At 45.9% G+C, this 12,540-nt stretch overlaps 1 protein-coding gene across 2 annotated transcripts in view; it reads right to left on the reverse strand.

Moving 5' to 3' along the window:
• Positions 1–502: 502 nt before the first annotated feature.
• Positions 503–12,540, reverse strand: part of LOC309548508 (immunoglobulin superfamily member 3-like) — a 109,334-nt gene continuing 97,296 nt past the window's right edge. For both annotated transcript variants that reach the window (XM_082248462.1, XM_082248463.1), the window contains exons 10-11: positions 9,699–10,097; positions 503–846 (exon numbers count right to left, since the gene is read on the reverse strand). In XM_082248462.1, the coding sequence (XP_082104588.1) occupies positions 596–846; positions 9,699–10,097 (650 nt within the window). In that variant the 3' untranslated portion in view covers positions 503–595. The remainder of the gene's footprint in view (positions 847–9,698; positions 10,098–12,540) is intronic.

The raw sequence follows: 12,540 nt of genomic DNA on the forward strand, positions 1-12,540 counted from the left end.
TCCAGCAGTTACCCACAATCCCACAGTGCAACAAATAAAAACATACAGGAAATATCACGGGATAAAAACTGGATTTACATTAAAAAAAAAAAAAAGGAAAGGATCCACAGGCAGAAGGATTCAGAGGAAGAGCCGCTATACAGACAAAGCGTCAACAACACTTGACTGTCCCAGCAGGGCCCCCGGGGGCCACGCCAACATCCCTCTCCTGGCGGTGAATTGCGCTTTCAAAGTCAATACAATCTCCTGCTGCTTAAAAGGAACCTCCCACCCTCCCCCCCCCCACCCAATCAGACAAGGGCTCCTAACAAGAGGAATCCTGGGGCATCCAACTGTGAGATCCAACCATACTTACATGGCGACGAGACGCAGAAAGAGGAAGCTGAGAGAGAAGCCGCTGCGTCCCAGAGTCCTTTGCGCCCCTCTTTCCGTAAAGCGCAAAAACAGGATTTTGGCTCTCGCCAACAAGGAAGGTTTTTTTTTTTTTTCGGTGCACAGCACAAAATATCCCAACAGCCTCTGCGGTTCACCCGCTAGAAGGAGTCTGGCCCCTCCTGGAGGTGGCGCGGCACAGAATATGAGGCAGAGTTCCTCTTTAGTCTATGGTGCCTGGGTGGATGCTGAGGACGGGCGGCTCCAGGCAGGTGGGCGAGTAGTTGAGGTGCGGCTCTTTGATCCACAGGAGGGGCACGCCGTTCTTCCCCTCACCCGTCTTGCTGGAGGGCCGGCTCCGGAAGCGTACCAGAAGGATGGTGATGATGAGGATCCCGAAGATGGGGAAGGGGTAGAAGAAGACCAGGTAGAAGAGGGCATCATTGGAGCAGATGACGGACTGCAGGTCAGACTCTGCGGGGGAGGGAACAGAAGATATTAATTCTGATTGGTTCTGGATACACTTTATCTTTCAGAGATATATATATATATATATATATATATATATATATATATATATAGATATATATATATATATATATATAGATATATATATATATATATATATATATATATATATATATATATATATATATATATATATATATATATATATATATACATATACATATACATACACACACACACACCCAATAAATAAATAGTAATATTATAAAGAACAACAATTAAAATAAAGAACAATTAAATATAAATTAATTTTACTAGGCGTTTATTTTATAATTTAAATCATTTACATTACAAATATGTATTTTTCACGTATCATGTATATTTATGTGTTTACATTTAGAAGAAATGTAAATGCATAAATGTGAAAAATAAGCAGAAAAAAAAAAGGGGAGGAAAAATGCATTATTATTTTGTTATTACCATATAGTTCTTATTACTATTGTTATTACTATTTTAATACTATCGATATATTTTATCACGGTTATTACTACTATTATCAATATAGTAAATAAAATACATAAAATTTAAAAATATAATCTGTAAAATAATATTATTTATATTATTTACATTAAATATACTTTAGAAATATATATTTAAAAGTATTATTTAATAAAAATGTTATAATAATCATAATATTGTGTGTTTATAATAATTAGAATTTTGAATTACAGGATTTTAATTTTATACTTTAGAAATATATATTTAAAAGTATTATTTAATAAAAATGTTATAATAATCATAATATTGTGTGTTTATAATAATTAGAATTTTGAATTACAGGATTTTAATTTTATATTTCTAGTGTATATTTATCCCATTTAATGCACATAAATATAATAATTATTTATTATTATTAAATAATATTGTGTGTGTTTATAAGGATTATAATTTTACATACATGATCATTATAAAGATATGCATTTAATTATATATTTTTAATGTATATTTATCCTATTTAATGCAAATAAAATAATAATAAAAAAATTAAATTAAATTAGGGCTCTGTCACATGGCCGTTCAGTTTTTTGGCTCCGCTCCGGTGTTCCGTGAGAATTACCTACCCGTGAGAAAAACCTACCCTCGTCACTTCCGGTTCACCCTCAGTGTGTGTAACGCGGCGGGTACATTAAAACAGCTGGGCTACAATACGAGTCATCTCCGCTCCTGTCCCTGTGACTTCCCTCATCTCGGCAAGTAAATATAAAAGTAAATATAAAAGCGGCCGCGGGTGTATGAAAACATAATTCAAGGAACCGCCATCCGCTTTTATATTTACTAGCCAAGATGAGGGAAGTCACAGGGTCAGGAGCGGAGATTACTCGTATTATAGCCCAGCTGTTTTAATGTACCCGCCGCGTGGGTAGGTTTTTTTCACGGACACCCTCATCAATTCATGCTAGCGCGCATGCGCACTACACAGCTCCTCATCTGTTCCTATAGGTATCCGGGTCTGTGAGCATGCGCACTGCTGCGCTGCTCAGCTCTTCCTGGCCGGAAATGACGAGGGTAGGTTTTTCTCACGGGGTAGGTAATTCTCACGTTACACCGGTCCTTTTTTTTTTTTTTTCACGGAGCTCCGTATGCCCGCATATCATCCCATCCATTTGCGGATGATATACGGACATAATGTAAGTCTATGGGCATTGCGGATGTCAGCGGATGACAGCACTGACATCTGATTTTGCTTCCTTTCTGTTTTTTTAAAAACGGAGGAAAAATAGGGTTCTGTTCCGTTCCAAAAAACGGAACAGAACTGAAGAAAATCGGATGTCAGCGGATGGTATTCCGCTGACATTCGCAATGCCATTGACTTGCATTATGTCTGTAAATCATCCGCAAAAAAATAGGATGATTTGCGGACATACGGAGCGCCCGTGTGAAAGGGCCCTAAAAAGAAACAAATAGCAGCGGTGGCTGCATTTATTTTTGTATCAAAGCTAAGGGCGGGTGATCTGCAATATATTCCATTTTTTCTTCTTGAGTTCGATACATTGCGTTTAGCATTTGCGTTTGATACATTGCGTTTAGCATTTGTGTTTGATACATTGCGTTTAGCATTTGCGTTTGATACATTGCGTTTAGCATTTGGGTTTGATACATTGTGTTTAGCATTTGCGTTTGATACATTGCGTTTAGCATTTGTGTTTGATACATTGCGTTTAGCATTTGTGTTTGATACATTGTGTTTAGCATTTGCGTTTGATACATTGTGTTTAGCATTTGCGTTTGATACATTGTGTTTAGCATTTGCGTTTGATACATTGCGTTTAGCATTTGTGTTTGATAAATTGTGTTTAGCATTTGTGTTTGATACATTGTGTTTAGCATTTGCGTTTGATACATTGCGTTTAGCATTTGTGTTTGATACATTGTGTTTAGCATTTGCGTTTGATACATTGCGTTTAGCATTTGCGTTTGATACATTGCGTTTAGCATTTGCGTTTGATACATTGCGTTTAGCATTTGTGTTTGATACATTGTGTTTAGCATTTGCGTTTGATACATTGTGTTTAGCATTTGTGTTTGATACATTGTGTTTAGCATTTGCGTTTGATACATTGTGTTTAGCATTTGCGTTTGATACATTGCGTTTAGCATTTGTGTTTGATAAATTGTGTTTAGCATTTGTGTTTGATACATTGTGTTTAGCATATGAATGTGGTGCTGCTCAGACTTCTGCATTGCAATTCAAAATGCAGCAAAAAGAATTCTGCCTCCAACCTGCTGGGTGAGCAAATTTCAACAGGACCGCCCATATCCAAACACCAAACAGGCCAGACAGCCTCAGCGCTGTCACCCACACAGCACCACCGATATACAGAGGGGTCCTCTGACCTGCATCTAGTGCCCGCTTCAATCACTCATCAAACACAGGAGACAACGCCGGCTATACAGTCCTTATACAAAGCTGGAGTTTACTCTGCTTCTATAGTGTTCCCTCCCTGGTGCAGCTTCTAATGCACATGGTGAGAAACTCACAGTGTGCAGTGAAATCAGAGAAAGCCATCAGTCTAGGACAGGGGTCTTCAAACTATGGCCCTCCAGTTGTTCAGGAACTACAATTCCCATCAGGAACTACAATTCCCATCATGCCTAGTCATGTCTGTGAATGTCAGAGTTTTACAATGCCTCATGGGATGTGTAGTTCTGCAACAGCTGGAGGGCCGTAGTTTGAGGAAACCTTGTCTAGGACCTCACATGGGGCTCTGGGGAGAAGTACTGGATAGTGGTATTGCTCTCTGACTACACAACGTAGCCGAGTTGTGGGATTACTAAACCATCGGAACAGAATTCCAACTCACCTAGGCCCATAACTTACTCCCATATTGCATAAAAACAGAGTTGGGTACCTGGTAACTCTTTTTCTAAGAAGTCTTGCAGGGCAGCATCTGTCAGATAGGCTCCTCCCACCTGAAACAGGAAACACATTAGTCCACCATTATAAAAACTTCAGCCTCAGTAATATCAAAGCCCCGAAGGAACCCTCAGTAATGCTTTTGAATCCACAAAACCCCTTCTAGAATGTTTAGGGCGGGCTATATGCTGCCCTGGAAGACTTCTTAGAAAAAAGGTACCCAAGTCGGTTTTCTCTAATCGTCTTCCAGGGCAGCACCTGAGAGGATGTCCCAAGCCACACTAGGGAGGGGGAAAAGTCTGGAGCACCTTGCAACCAAATATCTGGTCCTGACTGGACAGCTGGTCAGTGTGGTAATGCCATTCAAAAGGTATTGAAGCTCGACCACGTCGTTGCCCTTCAGATCTGCTCCGGTGTTGCCCCGGCTATTTCTGCACTTGATGCCCAAGCTCTGGTCGAGTGGGCCATGACTCCGCTCGATGGGGCAAGGTTTAGTGCTTGGTAGGCTGTTTGAATAGCAAGCTTTATCCATCTGGCTATCGTACTTTTCCTCCTGCATGGAGGATGAATAGAGTGGTTGTTTTTCGCAACTCTTTAGTTCTCTTGAGTTAAGCCTTCAGGATCTCCCTTACATCTAGCTTGTTGTAAGGGACTCTTTTCCTACTATCCATAGAATTTGGAAGGGAAGGAAGAACCACCTCCTGAGTTCTGTGGAAAGTTGAAGAGACGTTTGGTAGGAAGGATGGGTCTGGAGCGAGAATAAATTTTATTTGTCAGAATTAAACAGTAAGGTTCTATCATGGATAGAGCCTGAATTACGCTGACTTCTTCTTGCTGATACCAGTGCCACCAGGAGTACGCTTTTTAATGTAAGCTATTTAACCAAACTTTCCACCAGTGGTTCAAAGGGTGCCAAGAGAAATTCTTTGAGTACCGTGGAGAGGTCCCATGTAGGAGTTCTGCTGAACTTCATAGGTGTGGCTTTTCCTAATGAGAGAAGGAATCTTCTTATGAGCGCGTCTTCTGCCACCAGCCTAATATCTAGGTGGGAAGATAGGGCTGCCACTTGAACCTTCAAAGTGTTATGGGAAATGCCCTTGTCCGCTCCTTCTTGTAAAAAAAAAAAAAAAAAAAAAAATCGAAGATTGCCAGAACAACCCCCTTGTCGGGGTCTCCTTTGTTCACGTATCAGAAGACAAACTTTTCCCTCACTTTTTTTGTAGATGGCTCTAGTCGCAGGTTTTGGGGAATGGGGAACCCAGCTTTGGGCGAACGCATCCACACCGATGTTCCCAAGGAAAATGCTTCTGTAACCGTCATGGTGTCTGCACATACGATGCGAGTCACAGCGCCAGCCACTTGATGGCTTAACAGCCCGGTTGATGCAACAAGCATATGTGACGGCTAGTAATCCAGGCATTCCAGGAATACAACTTCTTAGACACCTAGATTGTGAGAGTCTCTCTGTGGCTGTGCACTGTCCAGTGCAGATGCCCAGCATGGGAGAACATACACTGGGATTCAGAATGTCTTCTTAAAGCAGGGGGAAATGGACTTGAGTCTGGACTGTGGGGACTGGAGAGGCCCCGAGGACTTGAGACCGTGGCAGCCTAAGGTAGGAGTCTAGGAGAAGTAATAAGAACTGTCTTGAAGTCAAGTAAGTGACTCATTAAGGGGATCAAATTCTATGGGGGAGGGAGGGACAAGACCTGCCCTGCTCTAAGGGGGATCTATAATCGGAGGGGGACCCTGGCCTGCTCTAAGGGGGATGGGAGGGGGACCCTGGCCTGCTTTAAAGGAGGATCTATGGGGGACCTGCCTGCGCTAAAGGGGGATCTATAGGGGACCTACCCTGGTCTATTCTGAAGGGGGGGATCTATGGCGGGGGACCTGCCCTTGCCTGCGCTAAAGGGGGATCTATGGCGGAGGACCTGCCCTTGCCTGTGCTAAATGGGGATCTATGGCGAGGGACCTGCCCTTGCTTGCGCTAAGTGGGGGGGATCTACAAGAGACCTGACCCTGCCTGCACTAAAGGGGGGGGGATCTATGAGAGACCTGCCCTTGCCTGAGCTAAAGGGGGGGGGGATCTACAAAGGACCTGCCTTTGCTTGCGCTAAAGGGGGATCTACGAGGGACCTGCCTTTGCCTGCGCTAAAGGGGGATCTACGAGGGACCTGCCTTTGCCTGCGCTAAAGGGGGATCTATGAAGGACCTGCCTTTGCCTGCACTAAAGGGGGATCTACGAGGGACCTGCCTTTGCCTGCACTAAAGGGGGATCTACGAGGGACCTGCCTTTGCCTGCACTAAAGGGGGATCTACGAGGGACCTGCCTTTGCCTGCGCCAAAGGGTGATCTACGAGGGTCCTGCCCTTGCCTGCGCTAAAGGGGAGAGAGTAGACAGAATGTTTTTTGATGGGTTTTAATTTGAAATGTACCTTGGCGTCCTTCACCAAGGTCTGTAATTTGGAAAATGTCCGCCACAGCCTTGGTCTGTGCCTATCCCTGGATATGATTGTCTGCTGGATGAAGCCTCAGAAGCAGATACAACTCAGTCAGGCTCCTGCCCAGAGGCCCGATCCCCCAAACCAGACACACACACACACGTTGTCTATGTATAAAGATAACCATATTGCCGACTGCATATAGTCGGAGATAAAGCAGTATGCGTATAATAAAAGCTTCCCAAATCATGGCCCGTGTACGGATGACGCCCATGCACAAAGTAGACCATCAGTAGCATAAAAATAAAAACAGTCACAGATAATTGGCAAAAGCCTTGATCTGCGACAAGGGGAACTTCAGTACTGGATATCAAGTTGGGAATAGTAAATCTTCTGCTTAATGTCCATGGTAATGTTCACACAATATCAGTAATGTTCACACAATATCATAAATGTAGACAAAATAACATATTAAGACCTTGCATACTCAAGAACCATCAGAAGTTTTAGCAGCCAATACTCTTGGACCCTCATGTGTAATTACCATCTGAATATATGCAAAAGGATGCAGTAGAAACAACGGAACCCCCATGTCATTATATAAAACACATAAGGATAAAGCGTTCTGTAAAGTGCACCATCACACGGAAACTTTTGGAAAAAAACTTCTTCTAAAAGAAGGCTTATTAGAAACACAGCATAGATGGAGCAATACTATAAAGAGATCACAGTCACAGATGCAAATTTCACATGAAACGATAATTTACGAAATAAAGTTGAACTAAAAAGCCACCAGAGATCCTGCCCCCAATATATCCACTTCATGCGATGTTTGGCAAATCCAAAGGAAAAAAATTGTACAAGATACGTGAGCATGCATGGCCAGCTTTAACCTGGTCAGGCCTGGTAGTAAATTAAAGCTGCCGACATCCTGAGCCTGAAAATATAGCCAGAGTGGTCAGAAGTGCACCTGCCTGGGATATCGAGCAGTCATTAGGCACAGATTTGTCTATGCAGCCCTTGCATAGAGGACTATCCAAGTACCAGTCAATTGTAGGTTGCAGGATCCACACCAAAATCATGCACAAAGACCTGATTGCCTCCAGACTGAAGGGAGAGGAAGGTGCTTGTCCTTTTACAGAGGAGACTAATCCTTTTAGGACTCCCAGGGATTCTTTTGCCACAGGTTTGCCTATGCACTTTTGGCAAAGATTTTTGGCCCAGCTGGCTGCCATTTGCCCTCATAGGAAGCACATGCTTAGGGAGGGAATGTGCACTGCTGGTCTCCTGTGACTCCTTAGCCACCATTTTGTTGATGCATTTCCGTCACTGGGGTTTCTGGAGGAAACCTGTGACCGCAAGAGGCGCATGCCTTGCTGCTGGTCTTTGCCCTTTTCTCTTCTGGGGTCTTTGTAAGTAAACACAAAGGACCCCATAAGACAGGCAGTTGCCATCCACCACAGTGCAACATTGTTTGTGGTTCGGTAAAGACAGAGGGAACTCCATAGTGCTCTGGCTTACCTTGGAGCTGTCCTGACCGGCAGGATCTGCAGGGCAGGGTGGTGAAGCATAAGACATGGTTAGTCTCAGAGAAGGAACCCCTGCCTAGGGACCTTTTACTGCTTCCTGCCCAGCTCCAGCCCCGCCCCCATGCAGGTTGGTGGACATACCTGCACTGTCGCCGTCTGGTATCCTATGGTCAGCCGCTCCTTGCTGACTCCAGGAGGGGGGATGCCTTGCATCTTTACAGCTTGGGGGGATGGTTGCATACACCCCAGTAGGGGTGAAACCTCAGGCGGGGGCTAGCTTGCCCCAATGTGCTGCCCCTGACAATCCTTCAATCAAAAGGAGGAAGAAGGTAGGACTGAAGTTTTTATAATGGTGGACTAATGTGTTTCCTGTTTCAGGTGGGAGGAGCCCATCTCTCAGGTGCTGCCCTGGAAGCCGATTAGAGAATAATATATAGTATATTTGGCCGGAGTTGAGCTTTATTAATGAATGCTCCATATTTATCCCTCCTACCCCCTCTCCATGCCTCTATATTTATCCCTCATACCCCCTTCTCCATGCCTATATTTTTATCCCTCCTACCCCCTTCTCCATGCCTCCATTTTTATCCCTCCTACCCCCTCTCCATGCCCCCATATTTATTCCCCTACACCCTCTCCATGCCTCCATATTTATCCCTCCTACCCCCTCTCCATGCCTCCATATTTATCCCTCCTACCCCCTCTCCATGCCTCCATATTTATCCCTCCTACCCCCTCTCCATGCCTCCATATTTATCCCCCTACCCCCTCTCCATGCCTCCATATTTATCCACCTACCCCCTCTCCATGCCCCCATATTTATCCCCCTCTCCATATTTATCCACCTACCCCCTCTACATGCCCCCATATTTATCCCCCTACCCCCTCTCCATGCCTCCATATTTATCCCTCCTACCCCTTTCTCCATGCCTCCATATTTATCCCCCTACCCCCTCTCCATGCCCCCATATTTATCCCTCCTACCCCCTTCTCCATGCCTCCATATTTATCCCCCTACCCCCTCTCCATGCCCCCATATTTATTCCCCTACCCCCTCTCCATGCCTCCATATTTATCCACCTACCCCCTCTCCATGCCCCCATATCCCATATTTATCCCCCTACCCCCTCTCCATGCCTCCATATTTATCCCCCCTACCCCCTCTCCATGCCTCCATATTTATCCACCTACCCCCTCTCCATGCCTCCATATTTATCCCCCCTACCCCCTCTCCATGCCTCCATATTAATCCCCGTAGACCCTTCTCCATGCTTCCATATTTATTCCCCCTACCTTCCTCTCCATGTGCTCATATTTATTCCCCTACCCCCTCCCCATGCCCCCATATTTATCCCCCTACCCCCTCTCCATGCCTCCATATTTATCCCCCTACCCCCTCTCCATGCCTCCATATTCATTCCCCCTACCCCCTCATATTGATCCCCCCCACCCCTCTCCATGGTTCCATCATACCTTTGTTCTTCACAGTGACCGATCCGATCAGAGCTTCATCCTGAGCCAGTAGATACCAGTCACCACGAGCTCCCATCATCCACTCCTGTACAGAGCAGGTGAAGTTCCCAGAATCCCCTGCGGCGACCCGAGGAACGCGCAGCTTGAAGGCGGTCGGGGACAGTTGGATTTGCTGTAGTCGGCCCTCCCAGCGTGGACTGAGCGGGCTCCACACCCCGGAGCGGTCTGTACTTAGGATGGTCTCCAGCTCCGCACTCCGACTTCCACCGTGGAAGGACCAGGACACGGCAAGCTGGGACTCTGGCCGGGAGCGGGAGAGGATGGCGCAGTCCAGGGTGACGTGCTCACCGTCCATTACAGAGATATTCTGAGGATTGATGTCCAGGCGAAGAGCAGCTTCTGCAGACAGAGGAGGAGATAAGAAGAAAAAAACCTCATCAGCACCACAAACACCAAATATGGTGCAATGGTTCCCCAAACTGATCCCTGAACCCAACCATGACCCATACTTTACCATGACCCATACTTTACCACGACCCATACTTTACCACGACCCATACTTTACTCACCAGCCCCCCACCACTTTGCCCCTCCACCAACCATTGGTGATATTTAAAAATAAAAACCTCCTCCCCCATCATGTTGGTCAGAGCCACTTTAAGCAATTCCACACCATTGGTAGTCAGAGGTTTTTCAACCCCAAAACCCAACCTCCTAAACAATCCCACAATGACTGGCATTTAAAATATACATACATAATTGGAGGCTGGCACTTTAACTCCCCTCAAAACAATTCCACAAGAGTCAGTGGCCCTTTAAACCCCCACTACCCCCTCCCCCACCTATAATTGCCACCTTCTCTGCTCAAGCCTGTGGAATTTATTGAATGGACTCTCCTCCCCATTTTGAGACAAAGCGGAGGTCTCACCAATGTAGACAGTATTACATTGTTTACATTGGTGAGTGCTGGGAGTGGTCATCACAGCAGTGGTGAGTGCTGGGCGTGGTCATCACAGCAATCACCTGGCACAGAGCCATTCCAATCAGCTCTGTACCTTTAGATGAAGCTCTATGTTGTCTAATGACAGTAGAGAGCAGCGGCTTGTACAATGAACAAGGATGTAAGAGAATGTCCACACACCTAGTAAGGATGGAGACGGGTCATTTACTTACAACAGTTGTACATAAAGATTACAAAAAATTTCCTCATCATTAGAATATATTGTGGTTTGTATTTCTATCATCAGCCTCATTCAGGAAGAGATACATAGTCACATCCTCTTTTGTGGTTTCCCATTCTAGAACCTACTTTCGGGTTACGATTCCAATACAGTATTTCCGATTTTCTAAGAGTTTACTAAAACTTCCCCGTCGCTCTTTCAGAGCTCCTCCTCCTCCTTCCACTCTTATGTCCTCCTCTTCCTCCTATCTCCTACTCATCCTCCTCCTTCCACTCGGCTCCGCTTTATTCTCATACACAGTTCTCTCCTTCTCTCTGTGGTATCTCTCTATTCCTACAGTAAACACTCTCCTCTCCTCAACCCTCTCCTCAACCCTCTCCTCAACCCTCTCCTCAACCCTCTCCTCAACCCTCTCCTCTCCTCTCCTCAACCCTCTCCTCTCCTCTCCTCAACCCTCTCCTCTCCTCTCCTCAACCCTCTCCTCTCCTCTCCTCAACCCTCTCCTCTCCTCTCCTCAACCCTCTCCTCTACACTCTCCTCAACCCTCTCCTCTACACTCTCCTCTCCTCTACACTCTCCTCTCCTCTACACTCTCCTCTCCTCTACACTCTCCTCTCCTCTACACTCTCCTCTCCTCTCCTCTACACTCTCCTCTCCTCTCCTCTACACTCTCCTCTCCTCTACACTCTCCTCTCCTCTCCTCTACACTCTCCTCTCCTCTCCTCTACACTCTCCTCTCCTCTCCTCTACACTCTCCTCTCCTCTCCTCTACACTCTCCTCTCCTCTCCTCTACACTCTCCTCTCCTCTCCTCTACACTCTCCTCTCCTCTCCTCTACACTCTCCTCTCCTCTCCTCTACACTCTCCTCTCCTCTCCTCTACACTCTCCTCTCCTCTCCTCTCCTCTACACTCTCCTCTCCTCTCCTCTACACTCTCCTCTCCTCTCCTCTACACTCTCCTCTCCTCTCCTCTACACTCTCCTCTCCTCTCCTCTACACTCTCCTCTCCTCTCCTCTACACTCTCCTCTCCTCTCCTCTACACTCTCCTCTCCTCTCCTCTACACTCTCCTCTCCTCTCCTCTACACTCTCCTCTCCTCTCCTCTACACTCTCCTCTCCTCTCCTCTACACTCTCCTCTCCTCTCCTCTACACTCTCCTCTCCTCTCCTCTACACTCTCCTCTCCTCTCCTCTACACTCTCCTCTCCTCTCCTCTACACTCTCCTCTCCTCTCCTCTACACTCTCCTCTCCTCTCCTCTACACTCTCCTCTACACTCTCCTCTCCTCTACACTCTCCTCTCCTCTACACTCTCCTCTCCTCTACACTCTCCTCTCCTCTACACTCTCCTCTCCTCTACACTCTCCTCTCCTCTACACTCTCCTCTCCTCTACACTCTCCTCTCCTCTCCTCAACACTCTCCTCTCCTCAACACTCTCCTCTCCTCAACACTCTCCTCTCCTCTCCTCAACACTCTCCTCTCCTCTCCTCAACACTCTCCTCTCCTCTCCTCGGTATGCCCTCCTTTCCTGAACAGGCTTCTCTCCTTTTCTGGAAACGCTTCTTTACTTGGTCCCTCTTTCCTATAAGAACTCCTCTCCTTGCCCTCCCCCCCTCCTCCTTTCCTGAATACTCTTCTCTCCTCCTAATATGGTTCTGTGCA

Source organism: Pelophylax lessonae, assembly GCF_965119305.1.
Source record: "Pelophylax lessonae genome assembly, chromosome: 2".
Taxonomy (NCBI): domain Eukaryota; kingdom Metazoa; phylum Chordata; class Amphibia; order Anura; family Ranidae; genus Pelophylax; species Pelophylax lessonae.